Consider the following 20982-nt stretch of genomic DNA (forward strand, 5'->3'; position numbering starts at 1 on the left):
GTAAAAGTGCCCTCAAGGTCAAGCTGATTGACCTTTGACCCCAATCAACCCGCCCTCTAAGTTTACCGATGCGTCGCAAATTAGCTTGTCGTAACTTTTCATTAAAGCAACCAGTAAATGTGCTTTGAGCCCAACTGCACCCATAAGGCCGTTCATTGAAAGACCTCCACCAGGCACATGTTAGTTTGAGGCACTTTCCACCTCGACTTGTCAAGCAAACATGTTGTTGAGCAAAAGCTGAGAATGCAGACGTGTGAAAAATGACTTTCAGGGTGCAGAATGTGGCCGCAAGATGTTTGTGTTGCATCGCAGCCGCCGACATGCGTCTTGTATGTTCCTCTTGCTTTTTTTTCTCACAGTAAAAGGAGGATGTGTGACATCTGGAAGCGCTCAGGAGGCCGGACTGCACCACCCCCGCTTGTTGTTTCTCAGGGCAGAAACATCAAAGGAGGCAGCAGATAATGTGAAGACGCTTCAGCGAGGAGGCGCCGCCTCTGCAGCCTCGGCACAGGGAGGCGTTCAGGAGGCGGCTCCTCTGAACCCACGCGGGACAAGCTCGAGAGTTACAGGACACATGTTGGTGCAGGAGCGGCCGGGAGGTGAGTTTGGGTGCTGCAGAGTCAGCCAATCAGGAGATGAGTCACCCAAAGGACCCAGCAATGATCCTTCTAGTCTATCTGGTTGTAGGTTTATTCAATGCAATAATGCAACATGCTTTTTTATAACATTTAAAACACTGAAAAGCTGCCCATCCTGGGTGCAACCCGGTCACTCTTCAAAACACCCGAGGCCGGTTTGAACCCCAACAAGCGACTTCCTCTTGAGGGAGCTTGTTCAAGTCATGTGACGTCTCCGGCCGGAGTGTGAAAACCGAAGCGGTGACACTTTCTCACAGTGTCGGAGTGAAGTCTGAATGAAAAGGCGAGTGCACAACACCTGCTGCTCCTCGCAGGTCTTTTATTTAGCACAACGCTGTGTATTCTTTGTCTCTGCACCTGATGTTTACTCTCCAACCCCTCGAGTGTCTTCAGTCACATGCAGGGGTCATGACCTCAGTGGTTGGTGTTTGAGGATGAGAGAGAGGACAGCAGACCCTGAAGTGTTGGACAGATTATTGACAGAACCAAGAGACACGTCTTCGCTTCTTATGTGTCTCTTTTTGCTGCTTTTGTATGTCTTTGAATTTTCTTTTGGATCTTTTGGATCTAATTTAGTGGTATTGTGTCTTTTATTTGTCATTTTGCATCTCTTTGTTGTTGTTTTTCAAATGCTTTTGGTCCTTTTGGATCTCTCTAATTCGCTTTTGGTCCTTTTGCATCTATTTAAATCTCTTTTTTTGTCCTGTTGCATCTATTTTAAGCATTTTGCATCTGTTTGTTGTTGTTTTGCATCTGGTTTTGATCATTCTGTTCGTTTAATAATTCATACTGTATAACCATACAAACGGCAGCCTAAGATACCAAAAGTATGATGATAAAATACTACATAAATTTCTCTGCTTTTAACAAACACTTTTTTCTACTATTCTTTTGCCTTTTAGATGAAGCCTTTCATACACATGCCCCATACTGTTAATAGTTAATTTCATGTGCATCATTTTATCCTCATGTTTCTGCAAATTAAAGCCTGACTCTGCACCAACTTCCTCTCCAGCTGCTGACATGCTGTGAGTGTACACCAGTATCACTGAGTACTAACAGCTGCAGGATACTGCGTGTATAGTGTAGTTATACATGCAAACATCTAAAGTTAACTTTCTTTTTACACCAAATCCACGTTTGTGCTGTTGCTGCTCTGCAGGAAATGTAGAAACTATTCCAGCACGAGTCCCATTGGGCTTCAGGAGCTGTGCTTGTTGTCGGGATGCCGACATGTGGCTGCAGAGCAGTGGTGTTGATGGACAGAGTCCGGCATCACGCAGGAGGAGGACACACCTTCAGCAGCAGACTCCTCCCGCCTCCAGTGTTGCTCATCTTGCGCCGTCTGCTCGGGGGGAGCCGCAGTTCTCCAGCGGAGCGCCAACTGAAACCTGTGTTCCTCTCGTCCTCAAACGGGAGAGGGAGGGTGGATACGTACAGCTTGCGCCACTTTCTCACTGTTTCTGCAAACTCTCAATGGGACCCGACGACTGAGGCCAGCCTGCTACATCTCCTCACCCCGGACCCCGCAGCCATGGACTGCTGCGCGTTTGGCTCGGAGCGCCGGCGGCTCTCTGGATATTTACGCATCGCGCTGCTGTGGGTCGTGCAGTCAGGAGCGTTGGCGCAACACGGTGAGTGGAAAGAAAACTCTGTTCTGGCTCACGTTTAAATGCAACGCAGAAGAAAAGAGCCTCTTACCTGTTAGCAGCAGATTCTGCAGAGCTGCAGGACTTGGCCTGTGAGGCTGCATTCCTGTCACTCTGCAGGTCCAGAGGTTAGATGGACATCAGAGACGATGAAAGTGAGGACAAAGGTTTCACCTCCGAGGCAAACAAAAGGTGTTTCAGCTCAAAGTTGAAACATCTTTAATGTAGGGAAGAGGTCCTTCCTCCATGCAGAGGTTACTGTCTGACCAGTAGTGTTGTGCTCACGACCAGGGAAGCTTTTGGAGATGTTTGGCAAATTCATCAAAACACTCAACTCCATTAATCAGTCCTACTAAATAAAAAGTGCAGTCAAAACAGAAAGAAGATGGCATCACCTTACACAACATACTCCAGTAAACCCATCTCCCATCATGCCTTTCTTTTCCTGATACAGTTTGTTTGACTGCAACTTGGAGCTGCTGTCTCTGTCAATCAAACATGCCCCCCCCCCCCCCCCCCCCCCCCCTGCTCCTTGTCCTCCATCTCATGTCTTTGTCTCCAGGGCGTCTGAGGACACATCAAAGCTCTGCGGTTGTAAACTTGGAGGCCGTCGTAAAAAAAAAAGAAGAGACTCTGCAGGTCTTCGCAGGGCTTTGCTGCAGAATACCAGACATGTGTGTTCCAAAACAAAGTCTGCTGCAACTCCAGATGATTCATGTCGGTGCAACTCGCTGATAGAGATGTGCTCACTCCCTCTGGTTCATGTGCATTCAGCCTCATTCACCCATTTTATGCTATTTTGATTATTCTTACACATTTTACGAGTGATGTGCAAGTTGTCTGCTTTGATTCAAGCATGAGTTTGAATGTATATTTCATAACTTTAAAAGAATCAAGTGGATGAAAACCAATTAAAACAATCAAAAAATGCATCATAAATACCACACTTTATTCAAATATTTTAAATAAACAGCAAAACATTGACATGCTTCCATCAATAAAGTAAATAAATAAATGAGGAAATCTCCAGTACTTTTTTTTTAGGTGTTTATTTCAGACAAGAGTAAATAAAACCATGAGGTTATTTCACATGAACTGATTCACATCGTGCAGGTTTTCCAAAAGAAGCTTCATGCTTTAAAAAGTAAAAAAAAACCTCCTCAGTGCCAGCGTGTCAAGTGTTTCCTGGGCGCTTTGGTGATTAGCGGTAACGAGTGGGTGTGTTTGCGTGGCGAGCGACAGGCCGTCTGGGGGAGAGGACCCGTGGCCTCAGTTGTGTTAACGCCACGCTCTTTCAAATTAATCTTATTTCCTGAGAACCTGCAGAAGTCCCTGCACATCTGGGCTGCTGGGGGCCTCCCTCCCAGTGGGACCCCCCCCGCTCCCCTGCTTCATTAGCTCACCACCTCCTCCTCGCCTCTGTAAACTCATTAAGCCGCCAGTCGGACCGGTTGAGTTAAGCCTCGGCCGACGGCCGGGATGTTTGGACGTCCCGCGAGCCGGAGCCTCCTCATCGGGGCTTCCAGACGAGCGGCCGTGTAAACAAGAGTGTTTGCCTTCAAGGGGCCCCGTCAACACGGAGACCAGCCTGTGAGACCTTGTTTGGGTTTGGGATCCCCGGCAGTAACTCTGCCCAGACCGGCCTCAAAACACCCTAAATACCCCGACTGTTTGTTTTCCCCTCCGTTGACGACTTTGACCCATTTCCCTTGACAGATGTGGAGCTTTGTGAGGGTACTAGTGTGGAAAACGACATGTTCTGCTCAAATATAACCTCCCCCCCACCCGCTCTCACCACCCGGCTTGATCATCCTTTCCCGGGGCGAGTTTACAGAGGCGAGAGGCTCACAGGAATGTCTGTTATTCTTAGCAATCCAGATGACCTTCGGGGGTGAAATGATCCTTCCTGCTCATCTCCTCGATGCCCACCGGCCCTTGAGGAGCCAACGTGGGCTCACTTCTTATCACCATGCACGACAGCGACAGGTCTCTGGAGACATATTCCAGAAGGAGCTCAAAATGTAGCTTGTTAAAATATCCTCAATAACCTTTTTTTACGGGCCTTTAAACAGTTTGTTCAGGTCACTCAAGAGCACAGCTGTGCTTGACCTCATGCTGAAGGGTTAACGTCATCTGTTGGGTAGTTTGGCATCTCTTTGTAAACGTTTTGCGTCTCTTTGTGCTCATAATCTGGCTCTTTGGAGACGTCTCTTTTCTCCTGTTATGCGTCTTGGGTCTCTTCGGGGTCGTTTTCTGTCTGTTTGTAGACTGTTAAGGGTTTTCGTGGTTGTATTCTCTCTCCTTTTGGTAGTTTTACATCTCTTTGTGGACGTTTTGCACCCCTTGCATTTTGCGTCTTTGACTGTTATTTTGAGTGCAACTCTGTCTTTATTTAAATTATGAATCAGCAGGATCGAGCAGCTGTGTGGTTTTGTCTGCAAAAAGGATAAAAAATAAAGCTTATTATTGCAAACTATCACTCCCAAGGCCAAGAACAAAAGCACCACACCCTTCAGCCTGTACTGAGGGAGAAGAAACCCAATCCAGACGTTCCCACGACGGCATGACATGAGTTTTGTTTGGTCTATCTTCATCACGTCTGTCCTCAAACAGCAGGATCGAGTCCAGAGAAGACATAAACCTCCCGAGAGGTGTCACACACAACATCTGCTCAATCCCCATCCTTGTCCCCCACATCTCAGCTCCGGAGTGTTACCCGGGAGGCCACCGGACGTTGCGTAACCCCTACCGCAGCGTCGACTTCGACTCCACAGAGATCCAGGACACGGCCATCCAAGACCTGATCTGCGACCACTCGCTGTCGCCGGGCTGGTACAGGTTCAGGATCAACAACAAGCCGGCGGAGATGCCGACCACCTGCGTGGAGGTAAGGAAGACGTCGTTCTCTGTAAATAAAAAAAACACCTGCGCGAGCGTCACCCTGCAGGTCGGTTTAATGAGCAGCTTCGGCTCAGGTGGAGCGTTTAACGACCCCCTCGCTGCAGGTAATGACTGTTTCTGTTGACCCTCGCTCCCTTCCTGCAGATGAACCGCTGTGGCACCCAAGCTCCGGTGTGGCTCTCGCTGAAGGATGCCCCCCTGCCGCGGCCCGGCGAGGTCCGCCAGCTCTCCGCCTGCGCCACCTGGCAGTTCTTCCACGGCAGCACCAAGGACTGCTGCCTCTTCCGCATCCCCATCACGGTGCGCAACTGCGGCGACTTCCTGCTCTACCGGCTGCAGCCCACGCAGGGGTGCATGGGGTACTGCGCTAAAGGTGAACACGGGTGACCTTTTAAAGAGCTCGGTGCGAGTAGGAAGTGGCCGACAGCTTGATTTATAATTGAGATTGAGCTGTAAACGATATATAAACCAATCGATGTTAGAATAAGAATAAATCTGATGTTTCAGTAAGTCAAGATTCGGGACTCAGATTCTGCCCGCCAGGTGAGGTCGAAGTCAACGGCCGATGTAAAGGTGAGACTGTTTGATGTTCTCCTTCAGTTGCCTTTGAGTGCCATTCTTTCAAAGCGCCATCATTCAAAGGTTCGGGGGTCACTGGTGTGTTTTCAGCCGCCGTCCCGTCCTTGCCGTCCCGGCCCGTCATCACCGCGGAGCTCGTCGGCCACAGCGTCCACCTGAGGTGCTCCTTCGTCCCGCCGCCGTGGAACCAGCCCCTGGCCTTCCGGGTCGTCTGGGCCAGGCACATCGGCCACAGCATGAAGGCCGAGATCAGGCAGGAATCCACCCCGAAGCCCTTCTCTCTGATGGAGATGGATGGCGTCCACTTCAGGCTCGGGGAAACGGTAATCCCTGCCAGACCGCGCTGAGCGTTCGGGCCCCTCTCAGAGTGGGGAACATGCGGACCTCTTTCTGTCCGGGTTCAGCCTTAAAAAAAAAAAAAGAAAAGGCGGAGAGCCAACGTGTGTCATATCCAGTTAAAAGGAAAGAGGAGGCTGGGGAAGTTAAATCAGTTGCAGGTTGGGAAAGCCTCGCTTCACCTGCTTCCTATTTACACAGAGAGTTCTGGGGTTAGTTACAGTATGTGAAACGCCCACACATACACTCACAATAAAGCGGTTTCTTCACACCGCATTTCTTCAACAACCTGCACAGCAGAGCTGGCCACGACGTCATCATTTGGGGATTATAAAGTTCCGGTTCCTTGCCTTCAAACGGGAAGCTGGAAGTCGGATTTGACCTCATTTCAGGACGAAGCACAGAGAGGTCGCTTCCTCCTCTTCGTAGTTTCTTTCTTCCAGCTAAAAGAAAAGTCAAAACATGGATGTATTTTCTGCATCAGAGCGTAATAATTGTTATAATGAAACTTCCGCTGCTCAGGTTTCCTGGAGAAACGATCAATTGCCGGGAAACTTGAAGTTATTAGATTTCCAACATGACGCTACGCCCGGCGTCCAGCTGTGGTCCGTTGGGCTGGATGTCCATATTTGGGTGTTTAGTCACGTCTGGAAGGCGTTGCAGAAGGCTGGGCTCGCTCACGGAGCCGCTCTTTAAACACATGGCGATGTCGCAGCTTTGTCGGGTCAAAGGTCATCTTCGTTTTTCTTTTCAAACTGCGACAGTGAGGTTAAATGTTAGTGCCGTTACGTCGGAGGGAATAATTGATTTTTAACCCCGATGGAGGGATTTAAACTCTACTTTTGTCCTGTGCGCGTTATCTCATGGATCAACAGTGATGTCTTTCTTGCAGTTCTCCTGCAGCGTGTCGACCTTCAGGGCCAACTCCAGCCACACCAGATCTGCCCCGAAAGAAAGCGAGGGCTTCTTCGCTGGACTGAAGGTCAACATTCCCGTGTTGTGTTTTTACTCCGATCTAAACCCACGTATTTGTAGAAAAAGCCTAAACCTCACCAGAGGCTCTATGTGCTCCCTCTTTCTCTCTGTTCAGTTCTTTCCAGACTCTCTCCACATAGCGGAGAACGGCAAAGAGCACGAGGTGGCCGTGCACAGCACGGTGCCCATCCCCTGCTACGGCGCCGAGCACGGCCGCCAGTGTGGAGTCCTCCTGGCTCTGAGCGTCCACGATCCAGGTCAGACCTGCGGGAAAAACAGGAAGTGTTTGAGTTAACGGCTCGGTAAACATCTTGTCAGGTTGCTTGGAGGCTGAATCCTCATGATGGCCTGCAGCAACCACCAGCAGTCCGCTTTAAAATGACCAGATTCAGACATTTATTTTGTAAATTTGTGACCGAAAAACTAACGAGAGGAAGTAAAATGATCTATTTTCTAGTGGAAATAGGACTCGTCATTGCTGAAAGATGCAAACATCCCCACGAGCGTCTTCAGCTATTTCCTGCAGAGAACTCTTCATCTGTTTTGCCCCGTACATCACCACATGAAAGCCGGCTCGGGGAGTCGTTATCGCGGTCCTGCAGGCAGCTGCGAGCCGTCCGTTGACACTAACTCACGGCTGCGTTGACATCCGCAGACGGTCTGGAACACGAGGCCCCAAACGTGGCGCTGTCCGCCTGCCAGGCGGCGCTGCAGCCCGCCGCCTGCGGCCGAGGCAGCTGCGGCCAGGCGGCGTTCTTCGTCACCGCCGTCACCGACTTCACGCGGGACGGGAATCGCCCGAGTCTGATCGGCGTCTCGCCCGGACCCAGCGCACCGCGGCTCTGGAGGAGCTACGTGCCGACGGCTCTGAAAGTGAGTTGACAAGACGGTCTAGGTTACATTCATGGTGATTCAAAGTCTTTTTTTTATTATATAAAACTGCAATGCAGAAGTTCTAAGGATTCATAGAAGAAAGGGGAAATATTTGGAGACATGCAATTTGCAGCAAAAGCTCCTTCGTGGCCCTTGTGGTCCTGTGGTATGCAAACTGCATTGTTGCGTGGCCCTTACAGGAGTTGCTGGACTCCTTGAAGACTACCCGAGGGGTCTTTGAGGAGGTTCTCGTGGCCCCTTTGGGATTCCAGTAATCATAAAGGGAATTACTTAAGACGGGCACCAAAGATGAATGAAGAAAAAAGTATTACTTTGATGAGAGAGACGGCTGTAATTACAGGTTTCTGTCAAACTGTTTACATGTACACAGAAAGATGGAGGGTGGGGAGGGGAGGGGGGTCAGTGGAGGGTTTAAGGCCAAACGCGAGCCGGTGTGATGGGTTGACATCATGTTTAAAGTCCACACAAGCTGTAACGCTATGAAAGACGTGATGTCAGCCCTCCAGACACCGCGTCTCTGAAGGGAGTTTTCCCATCTGTGTTGGGTGAAAACATCAAAGCCCAAGGTCAGAAGGTCACCGGGTGGAACCGCCTGCCCTCCTCACTTTTGTCCTCCTGACCTCCGCCCCCCCAGGTCACAGTCCAGGACGTTCCCACCTCCATCTGCTACTCCCTGACTGACCCACATGTCATCACTCTGGACGGCAGGTAATTTACCTCTTGCATCAGTAAATCAGGCGATAAAAGCTCGGGCAAAACATCTGCACGTCCCCCCTCCTTGTGCAGGCGTTATGAAAACCACCAGACCGGTACCTTCGTCCTCCACCGGAGCCTCTCCAGAGAGTTCGAGGTCCACTCCCGGCAGTGGGACTGTGGCAGCCGGCACTACGCCGTCGCCTGCAACTGCGGCGTGGCGGCGCGAGAGGGGAACGACGTCGCCGTGTTTGACATGTGCAACGGCGAGCCGCAGGAGACGAGGCCTCTGCTCACCCTGAAGAACCTTGGCGGCGGAGGGGGAGGTCGAGTCAGGGTGCTGGAGTCCCACCAGGGCAAGAAGGTCACCGTAGGTATCCCAACACGTTGACACTGGTGCAGATCCAGCGACCATGCTTGAACTTGACTCTCTCGGTTGCATGATGGATTGTAAAAGCTTAAATGTTTGCTCTTTTCTTTTTTGCATGAGTTTGTTAATGAAGCTGTCGGATGTGACTCTCCTCTCGTAGTTCATCTTTCCCTCCGGGGCCTTTGTTAGGGCCGACGTTGGCGATTGGGGGATGAGCCTGTCCGTACGGTTGCCCAGCGTCGACTACAGCGGCACAAGGGGCCTCTGCGGCACCTTCGACCGCAATGCCAACAACGACTTCCACGGCCCCGACGGGCGCTCCTACGGCCCCGACGACCTGCAGCGCTTCATAGAGGGCTGGAGGTCAGTGCGGGACAAATACACGATTGTTAAAGGTTCAACTTGATTTGGCTGAAATGGTAGAGTCCACACAGAGCTCTTTCTTTCTTTGTGCGGGCTAGGATTGCTCCCGGTGAGAGTCTGTTTGACAGGACACCTCCTGAGACGATCCAAGAGGTCAGGAGGCCCTTCTGTCAGTGCCAGAAAGGATACAGCCCCTCTCATCACGCCGGCAGAGGGATGGGGAACCTGTACAACCCGTCCACCCATTCCGACTGCATAGCCCACGATAATGTGGATTACACATCAGTGTTTCCTTCCATGGACACAACCATGGAGTACGTCGCTCATCCAGAGAGAGAGGAGAGCATCCTGGACATGTCCGTCTTTCACGCTCATCCTCTGGAGAGGAGGCACCTTCGCTTTCACGGCGAGCGCGATCAAAGCGGTGATCCGGAACTGGACGGCGAGTTCAGGGAGGATCTTCTGCTTTCCGCCGGCCGGCCCAGGAGACAGGCGTCATCTGAGTTCCAGCCCGTCTTCACTGCTCAGAGCCTCAGCCAGGCGGATCTGGACAACTTGGCCTACTTCTTCCCCGAGGATCACCTGGCGGAAGCCCGACCGGAGGCGCGACCGCGTTGGCCGACTCCGAGCGGCCTGACCTCGGCCAAAGCTCTCGAGGTGTGCCAGGCGGCTTTGGCCAACTCCACCGTTGGTGCGGTGTGCCGGGGGCTGCTGGGACGCCGCCTGGACGAGGCGGTGGACCTCTGCATTCTGGACCTGCAGCTCAAAGACGACCTGGGCTGGGAGGAGGCCCTGCTGCCCTACCTGGAGAATGAATGCGAGAGGCGGCTGTTGGAGAACCGGACCCGGAGAGCCTCGGAGGGGGCCGGTCCTCCGGGGACGTCCAGGGAGGTGGTGACGGCGCTGCGCTGCCCCAACTTCTGCAACGGTAACGGAGAGTGCACCGAGTGGGGTTGCCAGTGCTATCCCAGCCACAGCTTCTACGACTGCAGCCTGGCCATCAGTGAGTTGCTCCGTTCCTAAATGGGTTTAGCAGGTTGATAATTGCGTTTTTCAATGTGCAGACTTTTGCAGGGATGAAGCATTTCTTTGCTCTCTTTTGATCGATCACCAATCCCTCCCCCGATAGGCCAGCCAGTGGAGCTCACGGATTTGGAGAACGGGGGACTGTGCGACATCCGAGCCTTCAACTGTCGCAGCGTTCGCGTCTTCGGCCTCGGCTTCATCGACTCCCCCGACCTCGGCTGCCACGCCAGCAGACTGAAGGTGAGGGGAAAAAAAAAGGCCAGGTGGAAAAGTTCTGTCTCTCTTTTTTGTTTTTATACCCTCTCTGAATTGTGTCGCTCTGCCTCCACAGCACATGAACGGCGTTTGGGTTCAAGGGGAGAAGCAGAGGACCAAAGCCACCTTCCTCAGCTCCAAGGCTCTGGACTGCGCCGTTCCATCTCTGAGCAACACGGCCGTCAACACAGAAGACTTCATGATGGACGACAAACCGTACGCACGCTGGGAGATTAAAGTAACGCCTCTTGTTGTTTGCTTCTTTGCTGTTTGGTTTCTAGCTTTTTCTCCCCTCCCAGCATCAGCTCCTCTCTCTTCTGTCACAGGTCACCAATGATGGGTCGCAGTACAGCCAAGCCAAGGTGCTGACCATCTACGACGGCGTTTGCCAGGTCTGTGAGGCGTCGCGCTCAGGACTCTGTAAGTTAAAGGTAACTCGCATACAAGAACTCAACAATAACTCTCCATCCCTCCAAACATTTATTGATTCCTCTGCTCATCATCTGATTAGATTACCCACTTACCCTCGAGCAAACGGTTAGTTGGTAAATCAGATCTTTCACGAGGCAATTCCACAAAGGGAAACTTGGACTCTGACGCCGTTGTAGACTCTAGATTTAGGAGACAGATGTGATTCAGTGGGTGTTTATATGTTTACCAGAGACCGAGTGGTGTCCCTTCCTCCAAACATGCAGCAGCTGGCTCTTTAAAAGCCCGACAAAAGGTGCAGAGGGGGTTCCTGTTGTTTATGGGAACGGAGACAGGACAACATGTAACCTTGCAAACAACATGCCACTGCAGATCGACGCCAAGAGATCTTCCTGCCAAACTCCACTAAATGTAATTAGCTGGAGCAGAGATGAAGTGGAGAGACAGCAGATTTCCTGCTTCTCCAGAGAGGAAAACACAAAAAGGGAAAACGAACCGCGTGGAAAAGAAATAGGTTTTATAATTTCTGGAAGCTGCAGCAACTTGTCGGCCGTTTTTAAAAACATTGTTGTAAACATGACAAACCTTTTCGTCCGTGGTTGCCAGGAGAGGACGTGTAACATCGACGGGATGTGTTTTGCAGAGGGCGTCTCCAATCCCAGCAGCCCTTGCCTCCTCTGCGACCCGGTAACCTCCAAATTCAGCTGGTCTGTGAATCAAGGTACAAACAACTTATTTACAAAGCCAAAAACCTTTATTTTTTCTCCTAAAAACATCATCAATAATCTGCCCGGACACTGTCAACACGGTCACAAATGGCCATAAAATCCCACTGCACAAACCTTTAGTTGAAGATATTCTACATGATTACTGCAACTAAAAGATATTGAGCAATCATCAATACATAAATATGACAAAGAAAACCAGATGCATTTGTTTTTCTATTGCCCGCATGTTGCAAGTTTTACTTTAAATCTTCTTTTTTGGGTCCTGCTAAATAAATGCGTTTATTCAGTTTATTATAATCAAAATTATGATTATTTAAAGCACAATCAAAACATAAAAGTCAATTTCTTTTGCAAAAAAATAACAACACATGAGTGTTGTACTATATAAACACAAAATACTTGTTTAAATTACTAATAGGATAAAAAAGTATTTTTTGTCTGTTGTTTTTAAAGCTTTTTCATCTTCTTTTGTGAAGTTGTATTGTCACATTTATGTGTATTCGGTGTTTTTTGGCAGCACTGCTCCTCCAGGACGCGTTTGACTCGCTCATGATGACCAACAGGAACAACAGTATTTATCTGTCTGTTACTCTGGTAGTCGTCCAACTTCGGTCCTGTTTGTCTCCATTAGCAGATCAAAGGAGCGGAGGTTTAGGTTTCCCAGCATGCCCTGACCTGTCGCTTCACCAGTCTGAGCACAGGGTCGGGGGGTGAATCATCAGTATGTGAGGACAGGAACCAAAAACACAAAGACTTGTAGATGTTCTGGTTAAACAAGAAAAGGAATAAGTGGCAAAAGAGCGAATTGTGTTGGAGTCTGCTTCTCACAATTTCCCTCTTATGTCTTCAGTCAACCAGCCGCCGGCCTTCCACCGGCCTCAGAGCGGCCTGCGGACGTTTGCCGGGGAGAACTTTGTCTTCCAGTTCGCGGCATCGGACCCCGAGGGCTCGGCCCTCCTCTTCCAGCTGGAGGAGGGGCCGAAGGCGGCCGTCCTCTCCCCGGCCGGCCTCCTCATCTGGAGGGTCCCGGCGCTGCCCGAGGAGGAGGAGCGACGTCAGAGCGTTCGCTTCACGCTGTCGGACGAGTGCAACGCCCAGAGCGCCTTCACTGCGGAGGTAGAGGAGAGATATAACTTAATTATTTAGCCAGGATGGTCCCCCCCCTTCCCAAGACAGGAGCGTATAAGATGCACAAATAAAACACCAAAGAAATGGATGCCAAAGGTGCAGGAAGGACACAGATTCATGTGAAATGTGGTCCTTCTTTACCGAGACATTAACGCTCCAATATCTTCAGTATAAGTGTGAAGTTTTTAGACATGACTTCAATAAAAAAGGACGTACCTTTTGTCCACCAGATCGAAGTGGTGCCGTGCGGGTGTCAGAACGGAGGGACGTGTGTGACAGATGTTAATTTCCCCGCTGGAAGCGGGAAGCACCTGTGCGTGTGTCCCGAGGGCCAGCAGGGCGACCTGTGCGACCGGCAGGTGGACGAGTGCCGGTCGGCCCCGTGCGCAGCCGGCGAGTGCATCAACACCGCCGCCGGGTTCAGATGCGATTGTCCCGCGGGGTTGGAAGGTGAGATATTAAATAAACGCCCTGAAGGGAATATCGCATGTTTGTTGGAACATCTGATTGTGTGTTTGGCAGGTGCAACATGCCTGGAAGATGTCAACGAGTGTGAAAGGGAGCCGTGTTTCCCGGGAGTCCGGTGCTTCAACAGCTACGGCACCTACGGCTGCGGCTCGTGCCCCAAAGGCATGCTGGGAAATGGGACAATCTGCACAGGTAAGCATGAGCGAACTGAGAATATGTTTAGGACGTTTAAAGGACAGCTGCTGATACAATATTCACTGTTAAAGAGTGCACACATACCTTAAACATGATGACATAGCGCCGACCCCCAAACCTGGATCACATCAACTTGCACAACATGAGATCAGATGCTGCGCTTCTTTGAAATGTAGGAATAATAAACTTCTCAGTGGGATCATTTGCATGCAAACGTTTCACGCTGTTGCACAATCAGTTAAGATAGCAACGTCCGGCAACTGCCCAGAACGAGCCGGTGCAGTCGTTCATCGCAGGGTTAAAGTACTTGTGTTGAATGGAAACCAGATGGCAGCCGATAGCCACTGCTCACTGGAGGTAATGCTTTGAAAACACTGCCGCTGTGGGAGAAACCTTACACGCTCATGTTAGTGTGCACATGACAGTTAACGCATCACTATCGTAATAGTATTTATCTGCTGCCTCACAGTGAACACCTCAGGTAGCTAATAGGCCTTTCTAAAGCACAGCTGGTTTGCAAAAGGCTCATTTCAAGGCTAACCGCTAATCGTTCTTGTAAAAGTTCAACAAGGTGGAATATGTTCTTGCCAGACAGATTGCAGAACGCGTGGACTCAACGTGCCGATGAGCAGCTCATCTCCAGTGTTTTTGCGTTCACATTTGGAGTTAAGTCAAGTTTAGTTTTGCAAATTGTTGTCCTTTGAGGAATCCCCGAAACTCAAACAGCGGAAAATGTGACTCACGGCAAAGAATTCGGCATAAATGAATGTCAGGTATTGTTTTTTTTAAGTTTTTGGACTTTGGTTTGATTTATTTGACCACCTTTGTTCGGTTCGGCGTAAAAGATGCCTTCAGGTTCACATCTCCGACGTCTTAAATGTTCTGTGTGCATCTCTAGTTATAGCTCTTAATCAGAAGCAAGTACCTCAAACTGCATACAGAAAAGAGAAAAAAAATGTATGAAAACACAAAACTGGATTTATTGGGAACAGAAAGTCAACTGAACTCTGAAAATGTTTGGATGAGAAAAGTCGAGTCACAAGATGTCCAGAGTCCAGTGATGATGTAATCTGTAATTTTAATGTTGGCCCAGCTAACGCAGAACGAATCAGAGTCAAGTTTGTTTGACTTTCTGCCAGTCAGCGTTTCCTTCTTCCCTCGCGGCTCGTAAATGTGTTGATGTGTGTGAGTGGTGCTCGGGCCTCGTTGAGATCTTTACACAAACTCCTTCCAACGTCCTGTTGACCCTTCCGGGCTACAGTATATTCTTCAATCATTCACCTCGTTCGCTGTTGGTTCTTTGCAAAGTGGAGTATTTCTCGAGCATCAGATGAAATGTTTATATACAGTCAAAAGTGTTTGTCTTCATTCAGCGGTCGTCCACGTCTCCACCACATCTGCTCCTCGTACGACGGCCTACAAGACACCAGATGCTCTGCTGCAACCACCCGAAGTGAAGACTGATGCTTTCAGGAAGACCTCAAGTGGTGACTCGAGGACCGACCCAAACCGGTCCCAAACCAAGACCACCTACTGGAAACTGGTTCCAGGGACGAGGCCGAACCCGGCGTTCACTAAGGCGGAAGCCGTCAAGAGCGTCGCAGCAGGTGCACCAACCGTTTCCCAAATAAAGACAGAGGCTTTGAGAAAAAGCCAAGGAATCAAACCCACAACATCCACGACCAACACGGACGACTCCAAGAACATCTCAGTAATCAGCAACACTATTGCAAACACACCCAACGTCGCCCAACCTCCAGGAAGTGGCCGACAAGCATCAGGTACGGCAGTAAGGGTTGTAGTGGACTCGACTGAGCTGACTTAACGGCATCTAACAAGAGGTTGCTGTGTCGGTGATCCAGCTCGTATCGAGCACTGACCACAGTTTGTGTCCCTCAGGATCTGGTGCGTCTCCGGCTGTGAACGCGTCGGCTACGTGTGCCAGCAGGCCCTGCTTCCCCGGGGTTCAGTGCATCAACCGCAGGCCGCCACACGTCGGCTACGTCTGCGGCCGCTGCCCACCCGGCCTTTACGGCAACGGACGCGTCTGCATGAAGAACGCCAAGGCCGGTGAGGTCCTTCTGAACTTTTTCACGGAGCAAAAAGACCATCTCCTTTGACATTAAAGACGATATGAATGCAAATAAAAGAATGCGTGCATGAATATCAACATGCATCACTAAATAAAAAAAGGACCCAGTCGTAATGTGAAATCCCCTCCAAGCATTGTGGGCTACTTTATTTAGTTCAGGTTTCCCTGAGGTTTTATGTGCTTTTCTTGGTTGGAAGGAATGTCCTTTATTGCAGCAGATAAATCGGTTCCAGTGGTTGGAGACTGCCTGGATGTAATAACCACCTTTTGGTGCTTTGGCTCTTGGATCGGCTCCCGGACGCAAAGTTTTAACAAGACAAGTTATATTCTCATGAGGGGAGCGCGGGCGGGGGGGAGTCCTAACTACTCAGAGGACTTCCTTCCCCTCTGATACTCCTTTAATGTGGTCCTGAACCCTGCCGTCTTTCCTCAGCATCCAATCACCTTCCTCAGCAGCAGACGCTCGGCAAGACCGTCCGATCGCCGCTCAGCAGCAAAGTCTCTCAGCTCCACTTGCCCCACCTGCCCAGCAGGCACGGCATCAAACACCTGTCCTGGGCCGTCACCCGAGCGGACCGAGACGACGCGCCGCGCCAGGTTTCCACTGCAGGAAGGGGCGGTGGGACCGGGAGGAGAGAGGCGGTCACCGGCGCCAGAACCTACATCCCCCGCCACAGTACCAGCATCCGATGGGATGCCGGGACGCACAGCAGATCAAGCACGACCATCTCCAGGGATTTTATGGTTCCCCATGTGGCGTCCTCCACGGTGAGTTGACCGTAAGTGTGCCGTGCGTCGCCTTGATGCATCGACGTGAACGTCCTTCATTCTGTGATCGTCTACCAGCAGTCTAAAGCAGTATCGGCGGGTGCCACTCCGGCGAAGGTAACGCCGGCCGGTCCTCACCTATCCTCTCAGTCTGGCAGAGTGACGCAGACCAAACAGACAACCGAGCCCAAGCTCAACCATCCGGCATCCACCCACGCCAAACCCCGGACCCCTCCGAGACCCGCCGTCCCTCTCACGGCGGCCCTCACCGCTCTGTCGTACTCGCTGTCCGAGTCGGAGTTCTCTGCAGACGGAGACGAGGCCAAACCCGGATCCGATGAACCGGAGACGGCGCCGGTGTTGAGCTTCACAATGCCGAGCAAGGCAGCGTACAGCTCCCCGCTACTAAGAGCCACCGCGGACAAGCGCTCGGCGACCTGCGCCGACCGGCCGTGTTTCCCCGGCGTCCCGTGCGAACCGGCCGCGGACCAGGGCTTCCACTGCGGGCGGTGTCCCGTGGGGTTCACCGGAGATGGACGAGCTTGCAGAGGTACGGCCCCTGCGTGTCTTCATCCCTTAAATGATGCTAAAAATAACTCACTTTTAGGTTCAACATCGGTCTGTTCATCCAGCTGTTTGCAGGCACACCTGTGGCAGGAACATGGAGTGTGCAGCGCCCAACACATGCCGCTGCAAACCGGGCTACGCCGGGGTCGACTGTCAGGCAGGTAAAACAGTCAAGAGGCTTGCATACATCATTATGGCTTGTAGATATGTTTGTGTATTTTTATATCGTTTGTTTGGGATCCTTATTTTTTGTAGCCATCTGTGCGCCGGGCTGCGTGAACGGGGGCGAGTGCGTTGCTCCGGGTGTGTGTCGCTGCCTCAGAGGGTTTCACGGAGAAGCCTGTCAGGAAGGTAAAGCCTGCCTCCTTCATTCCAGCTAAAGCTACGACGACAAGCTTTTAACTTGTATCGGTCCCAGTGGACAAGTGGGGTCCCTTTAGAAAACACCTAATTTTACTGCAGCAGGGTCTGACTCTCCCCATAGCCTGCATGCAACCTTAATGAACTCAATGAACTACATAACCAATTGAAACGCACCGCTGCAGCTCTGTGCAGGTCGCCGTGTGAAAACGGAGGCGCCTGTGTGGGACTGCAGACCTGTTCGTGTCCTTACGGGTTTGTCGGCCCTCGATGCGAGACCAGTGAGTTCACGGTGACGTTGTTGTCTTTGCTTTTAAATGATTTAAGTTTCTATCGCCTGATGGATCTTGTTTTTTATCGCCGTAGTGGTGTGCAACCGTCACTGTCACAACGGAGGCCAGTGTGCGTCTCCAGACGAGTGCAGGTGTCTTACAGGCTGGAGCGGGCCGTCCTGTGAGACAGGTGGGTGTGTGCGTTCTTCCCGTGTGTGTGTGTGTGTGTGAGATCTTTGTGTGTCCTCGTCTCTCAACCCTGACGCCGTCGTCTCTCCCCTCCAGCTCTCTGCTCTCCCGTGTGCCTCAACGGCGGCTCGTGTGTTCGGCCGAACGCCTGCGAGTGTCCTCGCGGTTTCTACGGCGCGCAGTGTCAGAACGGTGCGACCCCGGACGCCATGGAGTCAAAACTGCAATTCAAGCATTTAATCATCTCGTCGTCTCATGCTTGGTTTCGGTCTCTTTTCTTTTTGGCTCCTGCAGCCGTCTGCAGCCCTCCCTGTAAGAACGGCGGTCTGTGCATCAGGAACGGCGTCTGCTCCTGTCCGCAGGGATACACCGGGAGGCGATGCGAGAAAAGTCAGTCTTTCTTCCTCCTCGCCGTCACTCGTTTCTCCAATTTATTTCCCTCTCTCACCCCTGGTTCATCCTCATATTTCTCCATCCTCCCATTCGCCACTTCCTGTTTTTCCTCACATCTCATCCTCTTCAAGTTTTTGCCATTTCTTCAGCCGAATTTGCATCGTGTGATGTTGTTCTCCACCTCCTCCCTCTCCCTCTCTCTCTCTCTCTCTCTGCAGGTGTGTGCGAGCCCATGTGTGTGAACGGCGGCAGGTGTGTCGGTCCAGACGTGTGCGACTGTCCGTCGGGTTGGCGAGGAAAGAGATGCGACGAACGTAAGTGCCGCCAGCTTTCACATCTGCAACACGCTCCTCATCCTCCTCCTCCTCCTCCCAAGTCCGACCTGTTGACTGGAGAGCGGCTCCTCAAAGTGTAACGACGTGTCGCCTCGCAGCCAGCTGCCTGCAGAGGTGCCTGAACGGAGGGGAGTGCGTGGGAGCCGACGCCTGCCACTGCACGCCGGGATGGCTCGGCCCGCTGTGCCAGATCCGTGAGTGCCCCCGGGGAAAGATGCACGGCAGGAACTTCACGCTGTTTTTCCACTCGTCTCCTGACTGTGTGCTTTTGTCCCCTCTCAGCTCGCTGCGAGCAGAAGTGTCTCTACGGCAGCCGATGCGTCCGACCCAACGTCTGCGCTTGTCGGAGCGGATCTCTTTGCTCCAGCAGGGTAAGAAGGGCCGAACGCGTGGCGCCTCGTTCTCCATCGCTTTGACTCACACAAAAAAAATGCACGGCCCTGGAAATGTCTCTGGCTTTAAGAGTCTTCTCGTCAGGTTGGGAGAAGTCTGAAAGGTCGGACGTTTCAGTTCCTTACACTGCAGCTGCTGGGATAAAACTGGAAACACGTGGAAATGCGTGCAATCTCGTGACAGATGATGATGATGAGGAGGTGCAGAGAAGAGCGTTGATGGACAGCAGGGATCAAAGCACAGCGTAGAGCCGGGGTTTCGGTCGTGAATCTGCCATTTTATCTTTTAACGCGCCAGCGTTCTGCCTTAGGGACTCCTTAATATCTTCCTTTTCATCACGAGATTTTAAGTCTTCTTGTTGATTTTCAGTGTGGACCTCTGTCGGCCATTTTAAAAAACCTTCTGGTGTTTTCCAGCTCCCTATTGGCTGAGGTTAAGACCCGCCCACAACCACACAGACACCCGGATGCAGCGTCCAGGTGAAACGGAGCCATCAGAGGAAACTGTGGAAACAAACCAGGGGACAGTTACGTCTCCGTGCACTCAAAGCCGGAGGGATTCAGGTTTTTACAGCTTGATAGCATGCAAAACAAATATTTAGAAGCAGTTATATAACTGGATGAACTATTTATTTGTTCTCTGCTCAGCATCTCCAGTAATCTGCATGAAACACGTCAGAGCTCCAAGACCCAGGCTAACAGTTTCCCCCCGCTTACAGTCTTGGTGCTAAGCTAGGCTAACGAGCACTATACTTCATATTTTATCACACAAGAAACAAAGTCACCGATCAGGTCGTTACAAGCAGCTATTCAATTTAAAAGTTGGGGAACATTTTTAACGAACCTCTGTACGAGTATTTATTTATTTGGTTGTTTTATATTGTCGCATATTTCTGTGGTGTATATATCTTAATATCAGTGTATATATCACTGTATTATCTGTTATTTCTCATTAAGGCATTGTTTATTGGTTGTTTTGTAAAAAAAATATATTAATAATAAATATGCTTTAAAGGTTTCTCCAGGTCTCTTCTCATTTAAAGTAATAATAAGTTCCAGTTTGAGACGATATGATCACATCATACTGAGATGCATCAGACTTCAATGTGCTGTCTCCTTGTTCCCAGCTGATTTGTTACCTGGAGGTCAATAGAAGAAACGTGTTTTATAACAATTTATTCAGGAGATTACTTCAGACTGCAAAACAAAAAAAAGGTTCCCTCAGGGTTGGTAGTTTTTTGTTCTGGGGCGAGCAGCAGCAGAGAAACATTTGACTTTGCTCCGGAGTCCAGACAAGCTCACGGCTCGGGGAGGAAATGAGGATTAAAAGATTAGCGAGGCCGCGTTAGCGCCGCGCCAATTAGGATTCCTCCCCCGACTGAACGCTGAAGAGCCGGCTGACTTCTTTCTCCGCTGATGAGGACGGTTCAGCCCGCTGCGGATGTTTGTTGCCATCACTCTTAATCCCTGTGTGACTCTTTGAGCACCGAGAGGAGACGCGACAGGTGAGCGTTTCAACCAGGAAACTTCCCCCAGCAGTCACTTATTGCTCACATTTTATGTTTAAATACGCATGTGAAACATTATTTTACGGGGAATTTAGTGAAAAGTGCACAGATGCAAACAGATGAAGCAGTACAATAAACACGTGTGTATTTTTGATGTTCTCTTGACACTAGATGACGTGGAAGTTAAATAGCCTAAAATCTAAAAACTGGTCCGAGCATGAAAAGCAATGTACAGGTTTCATACAGATTTGGGATTTTCATGACTTTTAACCACATTTTTATAACTTTAAACCAAATGTTCATGAGCAAACATTGTGTGAAATGTGTGTGTAAACTGTAAAAAGTGATAAAATGTAGTATTTAAACTAACAATGAGGATACAATTAAAAGCATTCAAAGCATACAGTAAACCTTACATGACAAATGAATGAGAGACAATAGTTTGATTAAAAGAATAAACATTTATATAGATAGATTCT

The 20982-nt window shown here is 50.5% G+C and overlaps 1 protein-coding gene across 1 annotated transcript; it reads left to right on the forward strand.

The window, feature by feature from the left end:
- The first annotated feature begins 2172 nt into the window (after positions 1-2172).
- On the forward strand, positions 2173-19946 carry si:ch211-246m6.5 (von Willebrand factor D and EGF domain-containing protein). The gene is made up of 33 exons (XM_068590706.1): positions 2173-2272; positions 4990-5174; positions 5333-5561; positions 5696-5761; positions 5858-6090; positions 6996-7085; positions 7194-7335; positions 7734-7951; positions 8607-8680; positions 8759-9035; positions 9196-9398; positions 9497-10401; positions 10528-10664; positions 10756-10917; positions 11006-11110; positions 11715-11829; positions 12687-12952; positions 13195-13414; positions 13487-13624; positions 15001-15408; positions 15527-15697; positions 16153-16487; positions 16566-17037; positions 17120-17215; positions 17310-17405; positions 17600-17695; positions 17781-17876; positions 17972-18067; positions 18170-18265; positions 18487-18582; positions 18702-18797; positions 18886-18974; positions 19413-19946. Exons 1-33 carry the CDS (start codon positions 2173-2175, stop codon positions 19425-19427), a joined length of 6123 nt encoding a protein of 2040 aa, XP_068446807.1. The 3' UTR covers positions 19428-19946.
- The last annotated feature ends 1036 nt before the right edge of the window (positions 19947-20982 follow it).

Source organism: Clinocottus analis, unplaced genomic scaffold (genome assembly GCF_023055335.1).
Source record: "Clinocottus analis isolate CAN_PGR_092001 unplaced genomic scaffold, fCliAna1.0.p SCAF_24, whole genome shotgun sequence".
Classification (NCBI taxonomy): Eukaryota; Metazoa; Chordata; class Actinopteri; order Perciformes; family Cottidae; genus Clinocottus; species Clinocottus analis.